The sequence below is a fragment of the Hippocampus zosterae genome, chromosome 15, assembly GCF_025434085.1.
Source record: "Hippocampus zosterae strain Florida chromosome 15, ASM2543408v3, whole genome shotgun sequence".
Classification (NCBI taxonomy): Eukaryota; Metazoa; Chordata; class Actinopteri; order Syngnathiformes; family Syngnathidae; genus Hippocampus; species Hippocampus zosterae.
Window position 1 is genome coordinate 2,868,989 of NC_067465.1, and position 18,744 is coordinate 2,887,732.

At 44.8% G+C, this 18,744-nt stretch overlaps 2 protein-coding genes and 1 long non-coding RNA gene across 11 annotated transcripts; 1 reads left to right on the forward strand and 2 right to left on the reverse strand.

Moving 5' to 3' along the window:
* Window positions 1–741: 741 nt before the first annotated feature.
* On the reverse strand, window positions 742–6,493 carry tal1 (T-cell acute lymphocytic leukemia 1). 2 transcript variants are annotated; one of them, XM_052087298.1, is made up of 4 exons: window positions 6,329–6,493; window positions 4,747–5,417; window positions 3,411–3,499; window positions 742–1,677 (listed from the first exon to the last, which is right to left on the reverse strand). In XM_052087298.1, exons 2-4 carry the CDS (start codon window positions 5,313–5,315, stop codon window positions 1,166–1,168), a joined length of 1,170 nt encoding a protein of 389 aa, XP_051943258.1. In that variant the 5' UTR covers window positions 5,316–5,417; window positions 6,329–6,493; the 3' UTR covers window positions 742–1,165. The 2 variants fall into 2 exon arrangements, with proteins under 2 accessions (XP_051943258.1, XP_051943257.1); XM_052087297.1 differs by having other exon boundaries at window positions 3,381–3,499.
* LOC127615959 (uncharacterized) lies at window positions 5,153–12,482 on the forward strand. 6 transcript variants are annotated; one of them, XR_007966999.1, is made up of 5 exons: window positions 5,153–5,291; window positions 9,151–9,360; window positions 9,463–9,658; window positions 10,269–10,490; window positions 12,341–12,482. It is a non-coding gene; the product is annotated as an uncharacterized LOC127615959 (long non-coding RNA). The 6 variants fall into 6 exon arrangements; XR_007967002.1 differs by lacking the exon at window positions 12,341–12,482 and adding an exon at window positions 8,833–8,886 and having other exon boundaries at window positions 5,194–5,291; window positions 9,124–9,360; window positions 10,269–11,058; XR_007967000.1 differs by lacking the exons at window positions 5,153–5,291; window positions 12,341–12,482 and adding exons at window positions 6,744–7,631; window positions 8,833–8,886 and having other exon boundaries at window positions 9,124–9,360; window positions 10,269–11,058.
* Window positions 8,886–18,650, reverse strand: LOC127615910 (uncharacterized). Of its 3 annotated transcripts, none has more exons than XM_052087265.1 (10): window positions 17,056–18,650; window positions 15,048–15,111; window positions 13,577–13,729; window positions 12,569–13,500; window positions 12,326–12,484; window positions 11,102–11,240; window positions 10,260–10,476; window positions 10,024–10,136; window positions 9,454–9,644; window positions 8,886–9,340 (listed from the first exon to the last, which is right to left on the reverse strand). In XM_052087265.1, exons 1-10 carry the CDS (start codon window positions 17,981–17,983, stop codon window positions 9,147–9,149), a joined length of 3,090 nt encoding a protein of 1,029 aa, XP_051943225.1. In that variant the 5' UTR covers window positions 17,984–18,650; the 3' UTR covers window positions 8,886–9,146. The 3 variants fall into 3 exon arrangements, with proteins under 3 accessions (XP_051943225.1, XP_051943226.1, XP_051943224.1); XM_052087266.1 differs by having other exon boundaries at window positions 12,326–13,500; window positions 17,056–17,885; window positions 18,197–18,647; XM_052087264.1 differs by having other exon boundaries at window positions 12,326–13,500; window positions 17,056–18,648.
* Window positions 18,651–18,744: the final 94 nt, after the last annotated feature.

An 18,744-nucleotide genomic window follows, 5' to 3' on the forward strand; every position in this document is an offset into this window, starting at 1 on the left:
GGAGGGCGGATTTGGAATCACTGCCAAAAAGAAAAGTGTACTTACATCTGTGATATTTTTCCAGTACAGTACATTGGTACCCAACCTTTTTTTTTTTTTAGCACCAGCATGGAAACAAAAAAAATATTTAATTTAATTTTTTTTTTTTTGCTCTTTCTATTTCGCTTATGCTTTAATTGCATTTGAGGCCAGCATTTGCCAGACTGCGAAAAGTGTTCCGACACAGTAACGTAAATCAAGAAAATAGTCATCATATTGGTTGGTGCTTGTTATGATATGAAAAAAAAAAAATCTCCTGATGATACAGACGTAGCCCCCCCCCACACATTATCGGACGTAACATGTCGCAACGAAGATGGAGCTGCACTTCATGCAAAAAGCCTCCTCGTCGAGGTCCGGTCTAACCAGCGGCAAAAACCCTCCATTGTTTACTTCCTGCTAGGCTGCTACGTCTGCACTTCCAAATATGGGCACGCTGGCAACCGGGTGTTTTGCAAATGCAGTCTGAAAAGTGCTGAATTGTTCAGCCCGATAAGATTTGGTTATTTGCATCTTGAAATGATCTTTTTTTTTTTTCCTTCTCTGTAAATGGGGGGAAAATGATGACTTTTAGTAACCTTATGAAATTTTTGTGAGAACAAGCTCATTGTGTCCGTATTCATTTTGGTACAATTAGCATGAGTGCCCCGATTTCAGCTTTGGATATTTGCCTCAATTAAAGTTACGGTCAGTGTTCTTGCCTTTCGTTGTTTTGATCTCGGTTTTGCTATGATTGCACATTGTTTCTTCTTTCTAATACTTTTTTTTTTTTTTAAACAATACGAGGGATTTCAGATTTGCCCCATAGGTTTCTCCGTCGCTACAGAACCTCTCGGCACCTTCAAAACCAAGAAATGTTACATCCACATGCCACTCGCTCAAAGACATGCAGAGTTTACAAGTTGGTGGACCAAATTCCAGCATCCGGCCAACCGAGGCTTTTTTTTTTTTTCTTTTTTTTTTTCTTTACATGCTGTCAAGTGTGGTGACAGGAAGGTCCATGTTGTCACACAATGCACAGCTTCATCCTCCCGTCTCAAACGAGCCCGCAGATCAAAGCGGACTCTTTTCATTGCGTGAAGTTGAAGTCTCACGTCTTGTGTTTCCAACTCTTTCGACATCAGAGTCATCGTCGGCCGGAGCCGTCCATTTGCGGGCGTCCGTTGCGTCTGAGATGGAGCGCGGGGCCGCGCGAAGCCGCGATAGTCCTCGGAACGGGAGGCGAGTCCTGATCCTCCACGAAGCTCTCCGGGCTGCCGTCGGCATCCCCGTCGGGCAAGCTGCCGCAGCTCGAGCCGGGCGACATCGTCTCCAGCAGGTCGTCTCTGGCCAAGCTTACCACCGTGTCCTGACGCGGTCCGCCCTGGGGCACCCCCTCGTGGGCCCCAACCAGGATCCCGCTGTCCTCTTCAGTTGTGGCGCCAACGTTACGGCCCCCGTCCTGGTCCTCCAGGAGGTTGGAGAGGAAGCTGATGTACTTCATGGCCAGACGCAGGATCTCGTTCTTGCTCAGCTTTTTGTCCGGAGGGTGAGTGGGGATGAGTTTACGGAGCTCTGCAAAGGCGCCGTTCACGTTCTGCTGCCGCCAACGCTCGCGGCTGTTGGTGAAGATACGCCGGACAATCTTTGGCTGGCCGGCTAGGAGGCGAAACGTGAGATGTGAGTAAACTACACAGCGGTCTTAAATTAAGAGGTGTTAAAACGGCACGGTAAAGTAAATAAAGTAACCCCCCCTTTTAAATTTTCTTTGATTTTTGAATGCCTCAACTTACGAGCCGTCACTTGGTCGATTCTTTTGTGTGTGTGTGTTTCTTTGGGTTGCTAGCCAACCTCTTAGTTACGAGCGAGCTTCAGACTGCTGCTCGAGTGAAGTGGAAAGAAAAATGCAAAGTCAAACTCATTGAACAGGACAAAACCTCAAGCATTACCAAATCGTCATTGTCGAGAGGAAACCCCGTATTTCCAAATATGCCGAGTTTCATTTATTTCCGAAAATCAATCTTATTGGTCCTTCCCCCTGTCATCTATTATTTCACATCTACGTCACCAATTTAAAATGTTGACCGATGCTTGAGAATGAATCTATCAATGCTGTTGGAAATGTCTTCTGTCTGGAAGTCTGGATGTTTCTAAAGTGTCATCGGTAGAGAATACAATACAATACAATACATGCTGATGTATATAGTTAGCTAAAATCCATTTGAGTCGGCTTATTTTGTAAAATTAGATTTCTCATGGTTTGGTGCAGGAGGAACTGGTCATCCACAAAGGTTAAGTCCGTATCCAATCCTTACACTGCTTTTTCAGCTCAATGTTTGATTGGTCACATTACTTCTGGCGCTAAGACCTTGGAAATGAGTTTGGAAAGATGATGAAATCACAATTGTTGCCTTTTGGGAAGGTATTTAAGGTTATTTTTCTGATTCTTGCTGTTTGAGCCTTTATTCAACATTCTTGGTGTCCATCTTAAGGAACATTTGACCGTCAGTCACTCTTTGCAAAGGATAAAGACAATAAGTCTCTTGCTCTGTCTGTCTACATGTGTTGCCCCACTATTTGTGTTCAAATATCCATTGTTAAATGAGCCACTGAAGCTATTTGTGTGTGGATTTGGAGTCTTTTAGAATGTTTTGTTAGCATTATGTGGTAAATACACTATGTGTAGTGTGACATTAAATTTCATCAGAGAATTTTATTTTGGGGGGGGGGGGGGGCAAGAATCGTTCACTCTCTGTGTGTTGTTACTCACAAGCCAAAGCAAAAATATCGACCAAACAACGGCTCCTATATGTGTGGCGAGCTACCACTGGAAATGAACTCACCCGCCGACTGTCGGCGATAGGCATCGATTTAATTTGGCTCTACAATTCAAGTATTTACACGGTATTGATCTATACTGCGGATATAAAAAGGCCCGAGTGCATGCAGTCGCATCCTCACACCCCCATCCATGGTGTCTTCCAGGCTTTTGTCGTCCTTGGAACACACCCAGTCTATCTTAATCCCTCAGCCCACTCTGCAGTAAATGCTTGGCATGGAGGTGGAAGCAGCAAAAGCAGCCCCCTACACCCCGCCCCGCACCCCAACCCCCAATTCTCCCATCCTCCAACCTTGCATGAGTGGTGGAGAAGATGGTTCAGAAAATCCACCTGAAAGGATCTCACTTTAATTTGACACTATTAATTATAGCTTTGGCATTTTTTGGGGGGTGTGGGGGGCAGTTGGGGCAAGACCTGGTAGGTCCATTTCAGGGGATGGATGACAGATAGCGATGAAGAGGTAGTGATGAAAGGTGGTGTTATAACCGTCAGGTGGGAGGACACAGCAAAAGTGCGTCTTACCATACTTATAAAGATCTAAAATGCGCCTACCCTCGTCGAGTTCAACCTCATAAGGCGCCGGGCGGCGTTTTACCCTGTTGCTGGGGTACATGCTGTACTGCTCTGAATCCCCTCCAAGACTACACGGCCATGGAAGACAAGACAAGAGCGGCACGTTACAATCGGCGTCATTTCACATCGCGGAAGTGTACAGCATGACATATGTTTTATCATCACTCAATTTTAAAATGATATTTCACACATTCATCATAATCAAGATAAGAGCAGGGAAATGCATGTGAGCGTTGATCATCTAGCCTTTAGCATTATTACATCACCATTGTATGTTAAAATGTAACATGCATTTATAGCTTGATCATCATTATGCATCAATCTGTTAATCATGATCAAAATTAGGAAAATCCACATTAACTCTCAAAAACCCTTAAAATGTTACAATATAATATTAATTATTATTATTTTCTTTTCAGACTGACAAATATAAGACCACATGCGGGAAATGCATGTCAACATTACAAATGTTAGTTTCATCCATTTTTTTTTTTACTGCCAAACGTTTTTTTCTTCACATAATCATCAAAAGATGTGGACACTGCCTTTTACCCTTCCCATTATTGTGTCATCAATTAACCTTAAAATGTTCGCTTTATCATCATTAAAATATTTTTTTAAGAATCTCTAATCATCATTACATAACCATTATATTAAAAAGTTATTGTTTTTGCAAATAATGATTAAAATAAGGCCACGTGGAGGCAAACACTGATTTGGGCAGATGACATCATCAATATTCATTAGAATGCGACTTTTCACACCTAATCTTCCTCAAATTAAGACCAGGTGTAAAATGTATATTAACACGGCTAACATTTTTTTATAAAATGACAAATTCTTTTTTCTGCGCATCAGTGAGTGATTGCATCACATGCATGGAAAAATGGTCTGGGGTGGGTGGGGGGGAATAAGCAGGAAAAACACCTATTTCGGTCAACACTAATGCTATCTTGTTATTACTTAGTCATTACACATTAAAATGTGTCTTTTGCCACTTAATTCTCAAAATGAGAGCTTATGTAGGTAAAATGCATCCTACACTTCCAATATGCTCACTTTGACCTTTAAAACGTGTTATACACTGAAAATCTTTATATCTTTATATAGCCACATCATTGTTGCTTCCTTTTTGCATCATACCACATGCCGATCATCTACCTCATCGTTGCATCATCAATCTGCAACCCCCATTTAAATTGCCTCCCCGGGATGCAAAAACGGATGCAAAATGACATTGTTGTTCGTAACGCATGATGATATGTTTTCATTGAATACATGCACCAAATGCTCCGCAGAAATGTGTGGCGTGTACCTGTTGATGGCGGCGAGTGGCTGAGCCAGGTTGTAGAGCATGGCCCGGGCCGGGACAGGGAACGCGTTGGGACTCAGCTGGACCATTCGAGCGTCGTCTCGTTGGGTGTGCGGTAGTGCAGGAGGAAGAGGAGGAGGAAGAGCGGGAGGGAGAGGAGGTCTGCGGAGCTCCGTGATGGGCACCAAATGGCTCTCCGCCCTCCTCTCCAGCGCCTTTATAGCGTCCCTCCTGGAGAGCTCGATCACCGGCACTTCCCTTTTCAGGTCAAGGGCGTCGCGAGAGGCGGTTTCCTTGGCAACGCCGTTGATGACGATGACGGTCCCGTTCGTCGAGTTCTGCACGGGTACGTCATCTATCTCCTCGACCCCCGCGGAGAACCCTCCCCCCTGTTCCTCTTCCTCCTCCTTCTCCTCTGCCTCCTCCTCATTCTTCCTCCTCCTCCTCCTCCTCTTCATCTTCCCCTCCTCCTCTTCGTCGCATCTGATGATGATGGAGTCCTCGGGCTTTCCACGACCGGACTCTGCGTCTGGATTCCCACGACAAAGGTCCGGCTGCCTTTTTTCCATCATTTTTTGTTTTGGGGTCTCTTTTCTCACTCTGTCCGTATTAACATTTATGCCATAACTCACGCGCCATTATAAAATCACTGGTGGGGGTGTATACGTGCAACCCTATGTGGAAGACAAAAAAAAAAAACACACACACACACTTTTGATTTTACACTTTATGGGGTGTTTAAAAACAAGCCTTATTTTACCGTTTTTTCTGTATTATTGTCCGCAGTCACCTGAATTGTCTGAAGAATACGTTTTTTCCAAGTGTATTTTTATGAAGAAGTCACGTGGGTGACAACATGACAACCCAAATTTTTATGTTTAAAAATATGCCAATTTTTGCTGACAAAAATGTATAAATACGGGAGCCTTCATGTTTAGTTTCAAACCGTCAATAGGATTTTCGTTAATTTGGTCACAAAAACGAAAATAAGATCTTATTTTAAAAAAATAATTCGAATTATCTCAATAGACACATTATGCCACAGGAGCTTTATTTTTTTTATTAGTCTCAAAAGTCACGTGAAAAAAACATTATGAATGCTGCGTTCACTTCTCTTTATTTTAAAAAATCACATTTTAGTATTTAGTACACGGTTCCTTTTATTTCTATTTTCTATTTCGTCAATTTATAGCAAGCTCTTTAGACTTGTGCAGGTTAACAAAGCCTTTTGGAGCATTTTTTTCCTTTCGGCACATAATCAAAAATATTTTTAAGCAAGGCCGTACTGTTTTTTTAAGCGATCCAGACATAAAATCAACACTAGCCTTGATCGATAAATAAACTAACATTAAAATAATATGTAACGGTGAATTTGACGGCTTAAACGTCCCCAATTCCTCCAGAATGTCCCTCATAGGCCTTGCATCCGTTCTATTAGCCCTCCGAGCGCAGTCCGAAGCAGCGGACATCGCGATAGCGTGTGAACGAATCATAATCCTACATTTGCACCGATTGCCGTTAAAATATGAGAGTTTTTTTTTTAAAGCGACCCAAAGACGACTAACGCCCGTTTGGGAGCACTTACCGTCGGGAGTGCTGCTGTTGATGCTACCGCGTAAGTGGAGCCATTTTGTGAGTGGGTCATCCATGTCTGACGTTTTTTTTTTTTTTTCTGGGCTTCCAGTGTGTTTCGTGTGTGTGTGTGTATGTGTATACTGTACTTGTGTGTATTCTGCGCCGTATCCAAGCGCGCTTGCTCGGCTGAACACAGGCCGCAATGTGGTCGAAGGAGATAAGCGCACGGCGGCGGCCTCTTCAGTCGCGATAAGCCCCCCCCACCATTCCCCCAAAGCCATTATTTATGAAATGATTCATTATTATTTGCTTGTCACGGTGGGGGCTATGTAGGCGTGTGCTGTGGAGGGGGGGACATGTAACGACGTGAGGTAGTATCCTGTAACAGCGGTGGCTATCGGGGTGTGCCGTTTATTTATTGAAAACGATTTTAATAGAAAAAGAAACAAAAGCTCGGGTTAAGTTTTTGACCGGATTCTCTTTTTGTGCCGATCGGCTCATTTCTCCTCAAATCAGATAAAAGATTGTCCTTTATTTCCACCCCGCCCCCCACCCTAAAAAGATCAATATGTCTTTTAATCCATCATACAATGGATGGGGCTTCAATTATTCAATTATCAATTATCCTTTAATGGCTAATTGACACCATTCCTTTAATAATATAAACATAGGAGACACCAAAGAGAAAGTAAAATACAATTGAAGTTGATGGGCATATATAGTCGTATGCATGTGCACATAATAAATACAAATATATATATATTTTACATTTTGATATATTCGGAACCATCCCTCACCCCCCAAAAAACTAAACATGTTGTAATATATAAAATGGATGACTTGATGGAAAATTTAAGAAATAAATGGCAATGTTCGTTTTTAAAGACTGTTGCCACTGAAGAATTAAAGAGGCATCACGATCCTAAAGGGGCCCAATAAAATTGTGCGTGCGCCCATGTGTACTTAGGGGCGTACATTTATTTGAAATAATCCTTTAAGGGGCCTCAACGGAATCATTTAAAAAAATAAACAGGCAATTTCGGACCATTTTGTGATGTCAAATGTTGATGAGACACCCTAAAAAAAATCTAAATGAAATAAGTGTCACTGTGTTGAAGGCCGCGAGTGGAGCCTGACTGGTGGCGGTTCCCCGGGGGAATGGGGGGGGGGGGGAGTCATGGCCGGGGGAGATAAACTGCGAGGCTATCGGCTTGTGGTCACACGCGCACATCAGATAAATAAATAAAGGAGCGGCATTAACGGCGACACGCTATCACGGAGCACATTCGCAGCAGCTCCCCAAACGGCGGCAGGTAATAACGGATGCCATTCATAACGGATTCCTGCCTGCTAATTTGATTGTATTAAATGCAACACAATGTGCGTCTTTGGTACAACTGGCGCAAAGTGAACCGTAGATAGCTATCATTTTGTTTTATGCATTGTGTCTTCTCGTGATCCGACGCATGTTTGTTCAGCACAACGGTCAGTCACGACGTCTGCACGCTGCACGCACGAGGCAACGCGCGGTCACGACCGCAGTAGTCCTGCATCCAGTCACGACCGTCATCCTGCATCCTGTCCCGCATGGAGTTCACAAATTTGAGCTTTGTGTTTTTACGTAATTTAAGAAGCCACACATCTGCATGCATCGGTTGTTAGTCGGTCGTTTCTCAACCTTTGAGACTGGAAAGGACAACGATTTTAGTTTCCAAATGTGCTTTTGAATCTTTTATTTTCTAACTTCCGGTTCGGCAGAAATTTTATTTTGAAAGCTCAGTTAAAGGATCACGAGTTTTTATTTTTTATTTTTAGAATTGTACGTGAAGAGCGATTCAGTTTTGTACAGGTCAAACAACAGATTCACAGACGAGAAATGTTTGTTTTTACTTGATGAACAGATGTATTAGTTGGAGTAATCAGCCAATAGTTTCCTTGATTCAGTGCAGGCAATTCTGCAGCGAAAGAGTATCATTTCACAAAATGTAAGCTTAAAGTTGATATTTATCTAATATAGCACATAACCAACGGCTAAACAGCAAAATATTTTTCTGTGGGGTGGCCAGTTTTCACACACCCTACATGCGTAAATGCATGTTGATTGACATGCGTGTAACGCCCTCTATAACGGAAACGTCGTTTTTCATACTATCTGCACCCAGGTTTTCATGAAATAAAGAACAATGTACAGATGGATGGAGGTTACAGTCAGATCTTATTGAGAAACAATTGAGAAAACCTTTAGTAAGATATCCTTATTGTAGCAAAAAATATAATATTTTGGCATATTTCTGCACATTCTGTATGTCAGATTGTGGATATAATGGTTATATTTGCAAATTGATCACAATGTGTATATCATGCTGTTCATTTTGGACAAAAGTATTCCTGATCATGAAACATTACAAAAATAGATCACCTACATATTTATATTGTGTTGTGCAACATTCCTGCAAGGTAATGATCACTGGATTTTCTGATCAAGTGTGGAAACCAAATAACACCTTGCTGCAGTGGACCCCTTGGTGACCAAGCCCGACTATGAATAAATGACATCACCCCCAAAAGGTTTATACTTGCCACAAGATGGTAGCAAAGCACTACCTTTGTCGAACTGAAGCTCCTCAACTCAATTCGGCATATTTCCTTGGCACCAAGACACCACTAGATGGCAGCAAAGTAATACTTTTGCTTTGGCCTGAGGACACAAAGCTAACTGAATTAGCACTAGGAGTTTCTAGAAAATAACAGAGGCTCACTGCATACAGTATAATTCTCCATGCACAGTGTTTACATGTCAGTCAGTCTTCATGCTGTCTGTCGCCCATTCAGCGTGGGCTACGTCGGGCCGGCATGATCCTTAGAGAGGCGATGCTTTCCCGCGTCATGAGCCGGGTCACCTGGTCCAGACTGAGCCCTGCCACCATTTCCCCATTCACCTGAACAATCTCGTCACCCACGCCCAGGAGACCCACGTAGGGCACGTCACCAGTTCCGTCGCCCACTTTCTCTACATAAACACCTGGAGGAACAAATTGAGAGGTATGCATGATCATCAGTAAAGTCAGCATAATGTTTCTTATTTTCATCAGTGCTACTATATATGTGTTTGTTTATATGTATTGTAAATAATACCTGTGTCAGGTCTGCCTTTGCCCCTTGAGATAACGAAACCAAAGGGCCCATTTGGGGGTCTGATGAGCTCCAGGAGAAGAGAGCCATCAGGAAAAGCCTGAGAAACCCTCCCCGCCGGCCGCACCACCCTGGAGGGGATTACGTCTTCAACACTCAGGGTCCGGTGGAGGTCCAGTCGGGGGCTGTCAGGACTGCAGTCGAAAAGGTATTTCTGTTGTTTTCACTCCTTGTTACTCTCAACACAAACCACTATCCAATCATCCATTTTCTTTTATGCTTTGCCTATTAGGGTCATGAGTAACTGTGCTTGTGCCGGGCTGACTTCAGGTAGACCCTGGATTGGTCACAGACCAATTACAAAGCAACAATCATTAGCCTTGTAGGGATAGACGCAACCATAATGAGGGCAAGCAGTAAAGAAAATGGATGGGATGGAAGTTCGCGTTTTATCAAAACTCACTAAAGGCAGCATTGTTGATTCATCTCTTGTACTGGATATCATCCGATGGTGCAGTTGAATCTAAAACTAGTCTTTGTGCTTTTCATGCCATGCCTCTCTAGTTGACTTACCTTCGCGCTAGGCCATAAGGTATCTGCACCTCACCCAGGATGGTTGTCCGTTCTGTTCTCCTCTCTAAACTCTGCACCGAGGAAGCTTTACGTAGTTGGGCAAGTGGCAGCGCCTAGTGGCAAAAAAAAGAGAAAATGAAGAAACACTTTGGAAGTGCAGTTCAACACATCATGTTGTGGGCCAGTTTGTGTGATGCAACTCATTTCGCACCAGACCGAGCAGCTGCGTTGCTCACCGTGTGCAGGGTCTGCAACGACGGCGTCCTCTGTATGCGGATGGTGGGATGCGGTCTGCGTGTGGGGCTCGGGGAGGTGGTGTTGGACCTGCTGGTGGGAATGCTGAGCTGTTCCATGCTACTGGAACGGCCTCCCTTCACCAGTCTGCCGACGCCGTTGAGGCCGATGGAGGAAAAGAAGCGACGTAAGAAAAGCTTTGGTCGCCCATCCAGCTTCCTGTAAAAACACAGGTACACAAAAGTAGGATGTACAAAAAAAATATGTAAATATGTAAAATTAAACTTTAAATGTTGAACGGGTGTCATTTGCGGTAAAACAAGATGGAAAATATTTTGTAATGAGGTAGTTACATTTCTCATCCCTTGACACTAATATATGTCTCATCATAACACATAAGTAGCCTTTAAAATCATTAATTTCTACTAGTTTTGAACATAAGTCAAGAATAACTCTTTCCTGTGTTAAAATGTTGCTTTCAAATTGTCTGAATGCTTCTTCAGGAGTTAGTGTTGGAAATTAGAGCCTTCAATAAATGAATTCCCAAACAAACTACGTTTGATTTTGGAGGTTCAATTTCCTGATGAATTCTGCAATTATATTTTATTTCCACAAGAGGGCAGCATTGCTTTCATTCTTTTTCACAATGGCATTCTGTTGACTCTATACCCTGTTTGTGGCGTCCAATCAGTATTTATTAAGCCCTCCACACTGACTCTGAAATGTAATGAGCATGCCGTTGATTGTTTTTAGAAATGGAAGGCATCTTGTATATTCGTTTCTCACATCTAAGCTATGACCCCCCCCCGCCCCCCCCAAAAAAAGTGCTCCTGTTTTCGCTCACCTGGAGCTATCCTCCCATACGGCCTCAGCTTTCAAATGCTCTGCTCTCAACAGCTCAGCTCTGAGATCCTCAGCCCGAGACAAGGCCAGGCTGCGCGTAGCGGGATGGAACTCTGACCCAGCACCCGTATCGGTAGTCACTGGTCAAAAAAATAGGAACGTGAGGAGGAGATGCGTTGTATTGAATAATACCGTCTCAGACAGGGAAAGCGAAAAATCCTAATACCATCTTTGCATTGGAAACACGGCAGATTCTATTTGTTCTTTTTTTCCCTGAAAGAAATCTGTTTTAAAAAATAGCAAGGTTTGCCTTTGCTTTCGTGTAAATCACACAACTAATATTCAGTTGGAGTACAGCAGTACTCCAGGCAATGATGAAATGACATTGTACATGCGTTGCTCGGTGAATCCGGTGAAATCAACAATCGATTGACTCGATTTACGATTGATCTAAATTGGAGTTTGGCAGGAATGTGTGCGGTGTCAGTGTGCCGCAATGTCAGAGCAAGCGGTCTATTGATTTCTATTGGTATCAAACACAGGATGTCCCAGGAAGCTTAAATCAATGGGGCAAACAGTCAAGTTTTCTTTCACAGCACTCTTAGCGGCCATAATTCTCTAGCAAAGGTCAAAGCAAGGACTTGACGGCAAAAAAAATAAAAAGACACTCGACTTTTGAGGTAGTTAAAGTTAGATCAGTACACATTCCTCAATTTTGGTCTGTGGGAGCTAGGCCAGTTAGCCTCAGTTTCAACTTCATGTGCACCAAATAAGTTCAAGCTACAGTGTATATCCGCCGTCACCAAATTCGGACCTCCAGGGTCCCCTACTGCATGCGTGAGATGTTTCCCTCCTCCAACACACCTTATTCAAGTGATCAGCTCATCAGTAAGCTCTTCAGAAACCTGATAACGAATCGGGCGTGTTGGAGGGGATTGATAGTACACGCCGGAAAAGTGTAGTGTTGATGAAGGAGGACCAAATGGGACGGGAGATTTGAACAGTACATTTTCATCGAGCAATCTGGGTTACATGCCAGCAGACAAACTGACGTTTGTGATTGTGACAGATGTAAGACACTGAGGAGGCGCTGTAGGATTATGTTTACAAGGACACATCCTGAAATTACACCCAAAAACCCTGAAATTTTTCTTCATAGTCTTTATCGGTGTCTCATCAGGTGCAAAAAGTACATGTTGTTAACTGTGTGGTCACGTGCACTCACCCGCTCCTTCCAAAGTGGCATCCCACACATCAGCGGCTGGCATATCTGGGTTGAGACGAGCGGGGGAGTACCTCAGCGTGGAGGGCCTGATGCATGCCGCTGGGTTGCAGATCGCAAGGGATCCTTGCGCCGAAGACGCAGGCGACTCCCGTCTTGCCTCTGGACAGTCCAAGAGGGCCAAACGCTCAGGCCCGACTTCACCTCCCTGATTTGATGTCATCTGGAACTGCACGGTTGACTGACCTGCAGCGGAGCGGTTCCTTGAGCTTGACTTGAGAGCAGATTTGATAGGCAGGGTGGGCGCTTCCCTCACTCCGCCGGCGGCACCCATCAAACGTGGCTCCAGAGTCACGGGGCTGTCTGGCGCGAAGGAAACGACTCTGGACAAGTTGACTCTGTTCCTAGGATTGGAGTTCCGCCTCTGAGCCCAGGATGGACCGTAGGGTCCATTGCCAGACTCCAGTCGACTTTCTCCTTTCCTGCTCCTTCTTCTGAGCTTCCCAAAACCTGATGATTTCCAGCCCGTGCTTTTTTCTTTGTTCTCTCCCAGAACAAAAGCACCCGCAAATGTGACCGTCAAAGGTGCTTTAGGACGGGCGCTGACGTCCGGCTTGTTTGGAGGAACCCAATAAGGAACTGTTCTGCCCCTGGTGTCCTCTGGATTACCACCCTGCTGTAACTCGATGATCTGCGAGTCTGTTAGTGAGGTGCCCGGCTGAGGTTCCTTCACAACAGAACCACACGCCTCGCATTTCTTGACCAGGACTATGATCTCTCTGATCACCGTCATGGTTTCAGCATTGACACCAATCTCCGGCTTCTGTGGACCAGGCATCGAGACGCTCCTGTGACTCCGACTCCTCTCTGAACCACTACTGCTGGAATCCGTATTGCTGCCCCTGTTTTTAGACTTGGGCACGGCGGTTCGACCACGTTGACGCACCCTGTCCAAGTATCGAGATTCCGCTTCTCTCTCCGATTCGTCTTCGAAGCGTACCCGAGTGGGTGAGCAGCCATACCGCCTCAATCGAACGACGTGATCTCCGGGCGGGGCGGCGTCTCCTTGATCGGGGACGAGGAAGGGACCAGATGCTCTCTGAGAAGTGAAATCCTCTTTGGCTTGAATGGGTTTCTGCACCAATGCTGGATTGAGAGTCTCAACTTGCTGCTTCTTCCTACAATAGATCAGGGACATGAATAATCCCAGAACGCAGTTCTACGCACGGTTTCTAGGGTACGCAGCGAACTTACGTGGTGGATCTGTGATCAGAATGGGAGCGTCTGCTGGGGCGGTCACCCTTAACGTGGTTGGCTCGAGCCTTGAGGCGGGCTCGCTCGAGGAGACGCTTGGCTTGCTCGTGTCTTGGACTCAAAGGGAAGTCATCGCTGATAACCAGGAGTGATCTAAACATCGACATTGATGACAGGAAATGTCGGTCAGGACTATAGTAGTAGTAGTAGACGATAGCCCTACTTTAAAAATGTATCTCAATCCTGATGATACTATTCTGTGCAGCCACTTGATCATAAAATTAGGTAAACTCAACATAGTGCTGTGGAAAAACAATGCGAGGACAGAAATGCTGAGAGTTGTGGGCCAGCCAGTGGGCCCCGTGAAGCAAATTAGAAATCTGACCGGATACAGAAACGGTCCCATTGCTTATACTCTTTGAGATACGTGGGTCGGCATTACCGATTCTGAAGATCCTGGGCAGCTCAGACTGACATGGCATCACAAAGAGGCAGAAATACTATTGGACAAACAATCTAATAAGGGAAAGCGGCGCAGTGAAGTGCAACGAATGCAAGAAAAATGCATAGAATAGATTGTTGGGAAGATTTGAACCCTACAACCACAGAACGTAACGACTACCGTCATAATCGTACGCACATTTCCAAGAAAAATCTCACAAGAGCCCCATTCGATGAATTGAAAGCCGTTCAGCGACATATGCGAGCGCATCATATTCCGCAGATTGACATATGAAAAGTGAATCGAGCTTCCCGAATCTGTCTTACGCAATCATAGCTAGGCCGGGGGGGGGCGTGGCACTGGCGTAAAGCGGCAAAGCGACACGTCATCTAGCCGTCCCTCCTCCTTATGGACAGCTAAGCTCCTCTGCAATTGTGCTTCATCATCTGTACTCGTCTTTAAGCCCGGGGCCAGCGAGAAAGATAAAGATAAAGATAGCATGATACACTCACCATGTGGATTATCCTTGCCATGGCCACACTGGGATTCATTCGCCAGTGCGTATAAAGAGAAGAACATACTGCTGTTCACTAGATTAAAGTTTGCCATGTCAATGTTTTCATCCCAACATTGACAAACATGGGATGGCGAGCAGCCCGTTTTAGTTGACCATCTGTTCCAGTCTCCGGATTCTAATCGTGATTACTATAATACCCTCTCCAATAACGATCATGGCTGGCAAGAATGTCACCTTTGTTTTGAAACTGAAGTGGGAGATTGATCACTCAAGTCGTCGGTCAAGCCTCGCATCGAAAAGTGCCATTTTTAAGCTTAAGAATCCGTTTAACTGTCATCAAAACTATTTGACGATTGATCCTTTTAGCCCGAGAACTGAGAAACTGCTATCGGTATTTAGAACAAAACTCACCTAAGAACAATCTCAAGTGTAACGTGGCCGTAATGAGAATCTGAACACAACCCGTGAGCCGTGCCGGATTGTACGCGCAAAACAATCACGTCAACGCTCACCTCAAATAGGGCTCCAGTTCTTGAAGAATGATTGAGTCTTGGAAACCACCACATGCTCCCTCATCTGCTACAAAAATACAGAAAGACGAGTGAGAGGCTTGCAAATGTAGTTGTCACGGTAAATCCCATCACCTTATTTCAGTCGAGCTGTTCGGTTGGGCTTGTTTTGATGGTGTTGATTTGAATTGGCATTTTTGAATGTTTTTAAACCGTTGTGTCTCAAAATATGATACACAGCCTCCATCTAGTGGCACGCAAAGATTCTCTGAATTACAAAACCCGATTCTAATGAAGTCGGGACGTTGTGTTAAAACATCGATACAAACGGAATACAGTGATTTGCAAATCATGTTCAACCTATATTTCATTGAATACACTACGAAGAGAAAGCTTGTTTGTGTTCCTCAACATACAATTGCAAGGCCGAGCTCATTTGAGATGGATTGGTGCAAAGTAGAAAAGTGTTCTGTGGTCTGACGAGTCCACATTTAAATTTGTTTTTTTGGAAATTGTGGAGGTCGTGTCCCGGAGAGCAAAGTATTTGGAGGTGGTACATGGTGGAGGTGAAAATTTTGACAACCGCTGTTTTATGACTTGGGATTATGTCATCTGTTGCCTCATTCTAGTCACAGCACACACTTCTAATTGCAAAAAAAACCCCACCAAAAACCCTTGTGAGGATAAGTGGATTACAAAATGGATGGATGGTTGGATGACTCTGTGAATATTCAGCGCAAATCAGCGTGACTTTTGCTGTTGCCTCCCAGGGAAGTTCAGAAATGTGCGGCTTCACCTTGGCAAGTACACTCGTTCGTCTACTTTCATGAAAAGGATTACTTGTAAAAATGTGACCACAAATGGTGTCAGGATCTCAAGGTGTTTCTTGACCTTCGGTTTAGCCACTGAGACTGTTTTGATGAACCCCCCGGTGTTCGAGCCAAATCGGGTTAAAAGAACCACTGGGTTGGACAAATATAGAACTGTATGACTTAAGCTCAGCTTTTCATTTTTTGACGTTTGCACTTCTTCATGCTACTTTAGTTCGGCATCATTTTTCTTGTGTTTCTATTTGCAAGTGGTGGTGTGTTACAATTTCAGTGGATATCCTTACTTGAATAAAAAAAGATTGACATATACCATGAAAATTACGACCTATCCTATAAACAGATAGAAGGCGATATGAAAATATGAAAAAGTGAATCACCTCCCCCCACAGCTCCTGCTTGCTAATAATAGCAACATCTCTCACATCTGCACGTCTGTTCAGTAGGAAACATGCCAGGTTACATATTGCGCTTTTATGCAACACGACATAGTGAGGACTACTACTGTTAAAAAAATAATAATTCATTCATTCATTCATTCATTCATCTTCCGAGCCGCTTGATCCTCACTAGGGTCGTGGGGGGTGCTGGAGCCTATCCCAGCTGTCTCCGGGCAGTAGGCGGGGGACACCCTGAATCGGTTGCCAGCCAATCGCAGGGCACACAGAAACGAACAACCATTCGCACTCACACTCACACCTAGGGACAATTTAGAGCGTCCAATCAGCCTGCCACGCATGTTTTTGGAATGTGGGAGGAAACCGGAGCACCCGGAGAAAACCCACGCAGGCCCGGGGAGAACATGCAAACTCCACACAGGGAGGCCGGAGCTGGAATCGAACCCGGTACCTCTGCACTGTGAAGCCGACGTGCTAACCACTAGACTACCGGGCTGCCCAAAAATAATAATTACCAAAAAAAATAAAAACACAACTGGTATTTTTGGGGGCAACTAACTTAACACTGTAAATTATTTACATTTGTGCCAACAATGTTAGCACATCAAAGGAAGCAAGTTGATTGCTCCAATACAGTTTTCTTATTTGTTTGTTGTGAATTATTGAAAGGCAAATTTCCATAACAGCAAAATTTAAAATACCGTCTAAAGTTGAATTGCCCAACTTCAAATTTTGTCCATTTTTTTGCCTTGAAAGTTTGGTTCCGCGGTTTGTCTCCAGACGTACCTTCGTAATCCACGCCGTCTGTTGCATGTCCATCTCTGTATTGTTGTTCTCTGCACTTTTGCTGTCTTTCTTTCAATTTCTCATCAGCTTTTTGCCTCTCTTTCTCATCAGCGGAGAGGCCCCCGCCTGGTAAAGACACACACACCCCATCGTGCTTGTCCACTTGCGATGCCTCGGCGTCATTCACTGAATTCCCCACAACGTCTCCGTGGTCTTCTGTCTTGTCCTCTCCTTGAGTGTAGTCCTTGTAGGGTAAACCCGAGGCAAGGCTTTGGGGGTCCATGCCATTTAGAAGTAAGGTCTCCGGCCGGGCCACCCTCCAGAATCCCTTTGGGGGTGCCCAGTGTCTGATTGTGGAGGGGGGAGTTGTTTGTGGGCTAGGGGGTGAGATGGAACGGGAGAGCACAGGTGGTGGAGGTGGCGTGATGGGGTTGCTGGTCCTACTCTTGGAGTTATCGGGTAGAAATGCAGAGGGGGGGGATTTAGGTTTCTCCTGTTCGTCTTCCTGGAGCTGCACAGGTGGATCAGTCGGCGGGCTGTGGATCTCCAACCTGACTTGCATTTCTACCTCCTCCTTCTTCTCATCTTCGTCACTGCTGCTCAGTGCGCCCGACTGGCAGGAAGTAGCAAGTGCTAGACTTTTCCCAGTGGGCAGCAGCCCGAAAGGGACATCCGGCGGCTCCCCGTCATCCGATTTCTCGCCGTTCCTCGGAGAGGCTGGCAAGAAATCTGAGCCCGGGGGTGAATTTGAGACAGGTTCCGTTTGAATTTCCCTCGCCGCCTTCTCGTCCTCCATTGGTTGCTCATACACAGTGAAGTCCACTTCAGCGCTGTACGGATAAAACCAAAAGAATATAACCAAACGACAACTCTCTTTCTGATATGCAGTGAAGAGATATGAAACGTGGATTTGGTCACGTTGCTTCATCCACTGATTACTTTGCAGGATAATCCTTTCCAATGAGAATAAGCAAGTGCCGCATGCAACTGAGTCTCTTCACCAACAAGCAATCAAACAAAATGACAAAAGATGCTTTGGTATGGGGTAATCATGCATAGTATTTAATTAGAACCCTGCATCAAATGGGAACAAAGTAGCAGACAAAACAGGAACGTAATGTTTCATCAATGAGGGAATTACCGTCATTTTCAGTTAGATTTATACGAAAATGTCAGGTCCATGAGTGAATTGCCAGAACGTCCCTCCAATGTTTCTTCTACTTCCATGATGTGCATCCAGCTCGGTCCCCCTGTCGTGAATGGCGCGGTAATCCCACTCAGAAATTATCACATCGGGATTACAGGAGACCAACAAAAAAAAAAAACCTGCTTAAATTTCGCTCTTGACTCGCGTAGCAGCTTTCCCGAGTGGAGCTCCTCTTTACTGTTGCGTAACGCGCGATCCGCACATTGATATGTCAATGAGGAGGATTAAAAAACAAAAAGAGGGCAGAGGGTGCATCAACTCTTTAATCTAACTGGTGTTAAATCATCGAAAAATAAAATGACACAAGAGTGCGTGCGTTTTATTTGTCATAACATCCGTCCGGGCTCCCCGCCCCCTCCCTGTTTTCATATCGAATGTTGTCATACGCGCGCGCTCCCATTCGTGCATGCGCGCCTCCAGATGTGATTTGTTTAGGGGTCTTTTTCGAGTGCAGGCGCAACCCCTCGCCACTAGGGGGAGCC

Bases quoted from the DNA above. Each gene is read 5' to 3' on its own strand.
- tal1 (XM_052087297.1), bottom strand. From the start codon at position 5,315: ATGATGGAAAAAAGGCAGCCGGACCTTTGTCGTGGGAATCCAGACGCA. The intron at 3,500-4,746 runs GTACACGCCACA...ATGGCCGTGTAG, and splicing joins CCACTCGCCGCCATCAACAG to TCTTGGAGGGGATTCAGAGC. The intron at 1,678-3,380 runs GTAAGACGCACT...TTCGCCTCCTAG, and splicing joins TTTAGATCTTTATAAGTATG to CCGGCCAGCCAAAGATTGTC.
- LOC127615910 (XM_052087264.1), bottom strand. From the start codon at position 17,983: ATGAAGCAACGTGACCAAATCCACGTTTCATATCTCTTCACTGCATAT. The intron at 10,477-11,101 runs GTGAGCGAAAAC...GTGTTTTTACAG, and splicing joins GTATGGGAGGATAGCTCCAG to GAAGCTGGATGGGCGACCAA. The intron at 10,137-10,259 runs GTGAGCAACGCA...TTTTGCCACTAG, and splicing joins CGTTGCAGACCCTGCACACG to GCGCTGCCACTTGCCCAACT.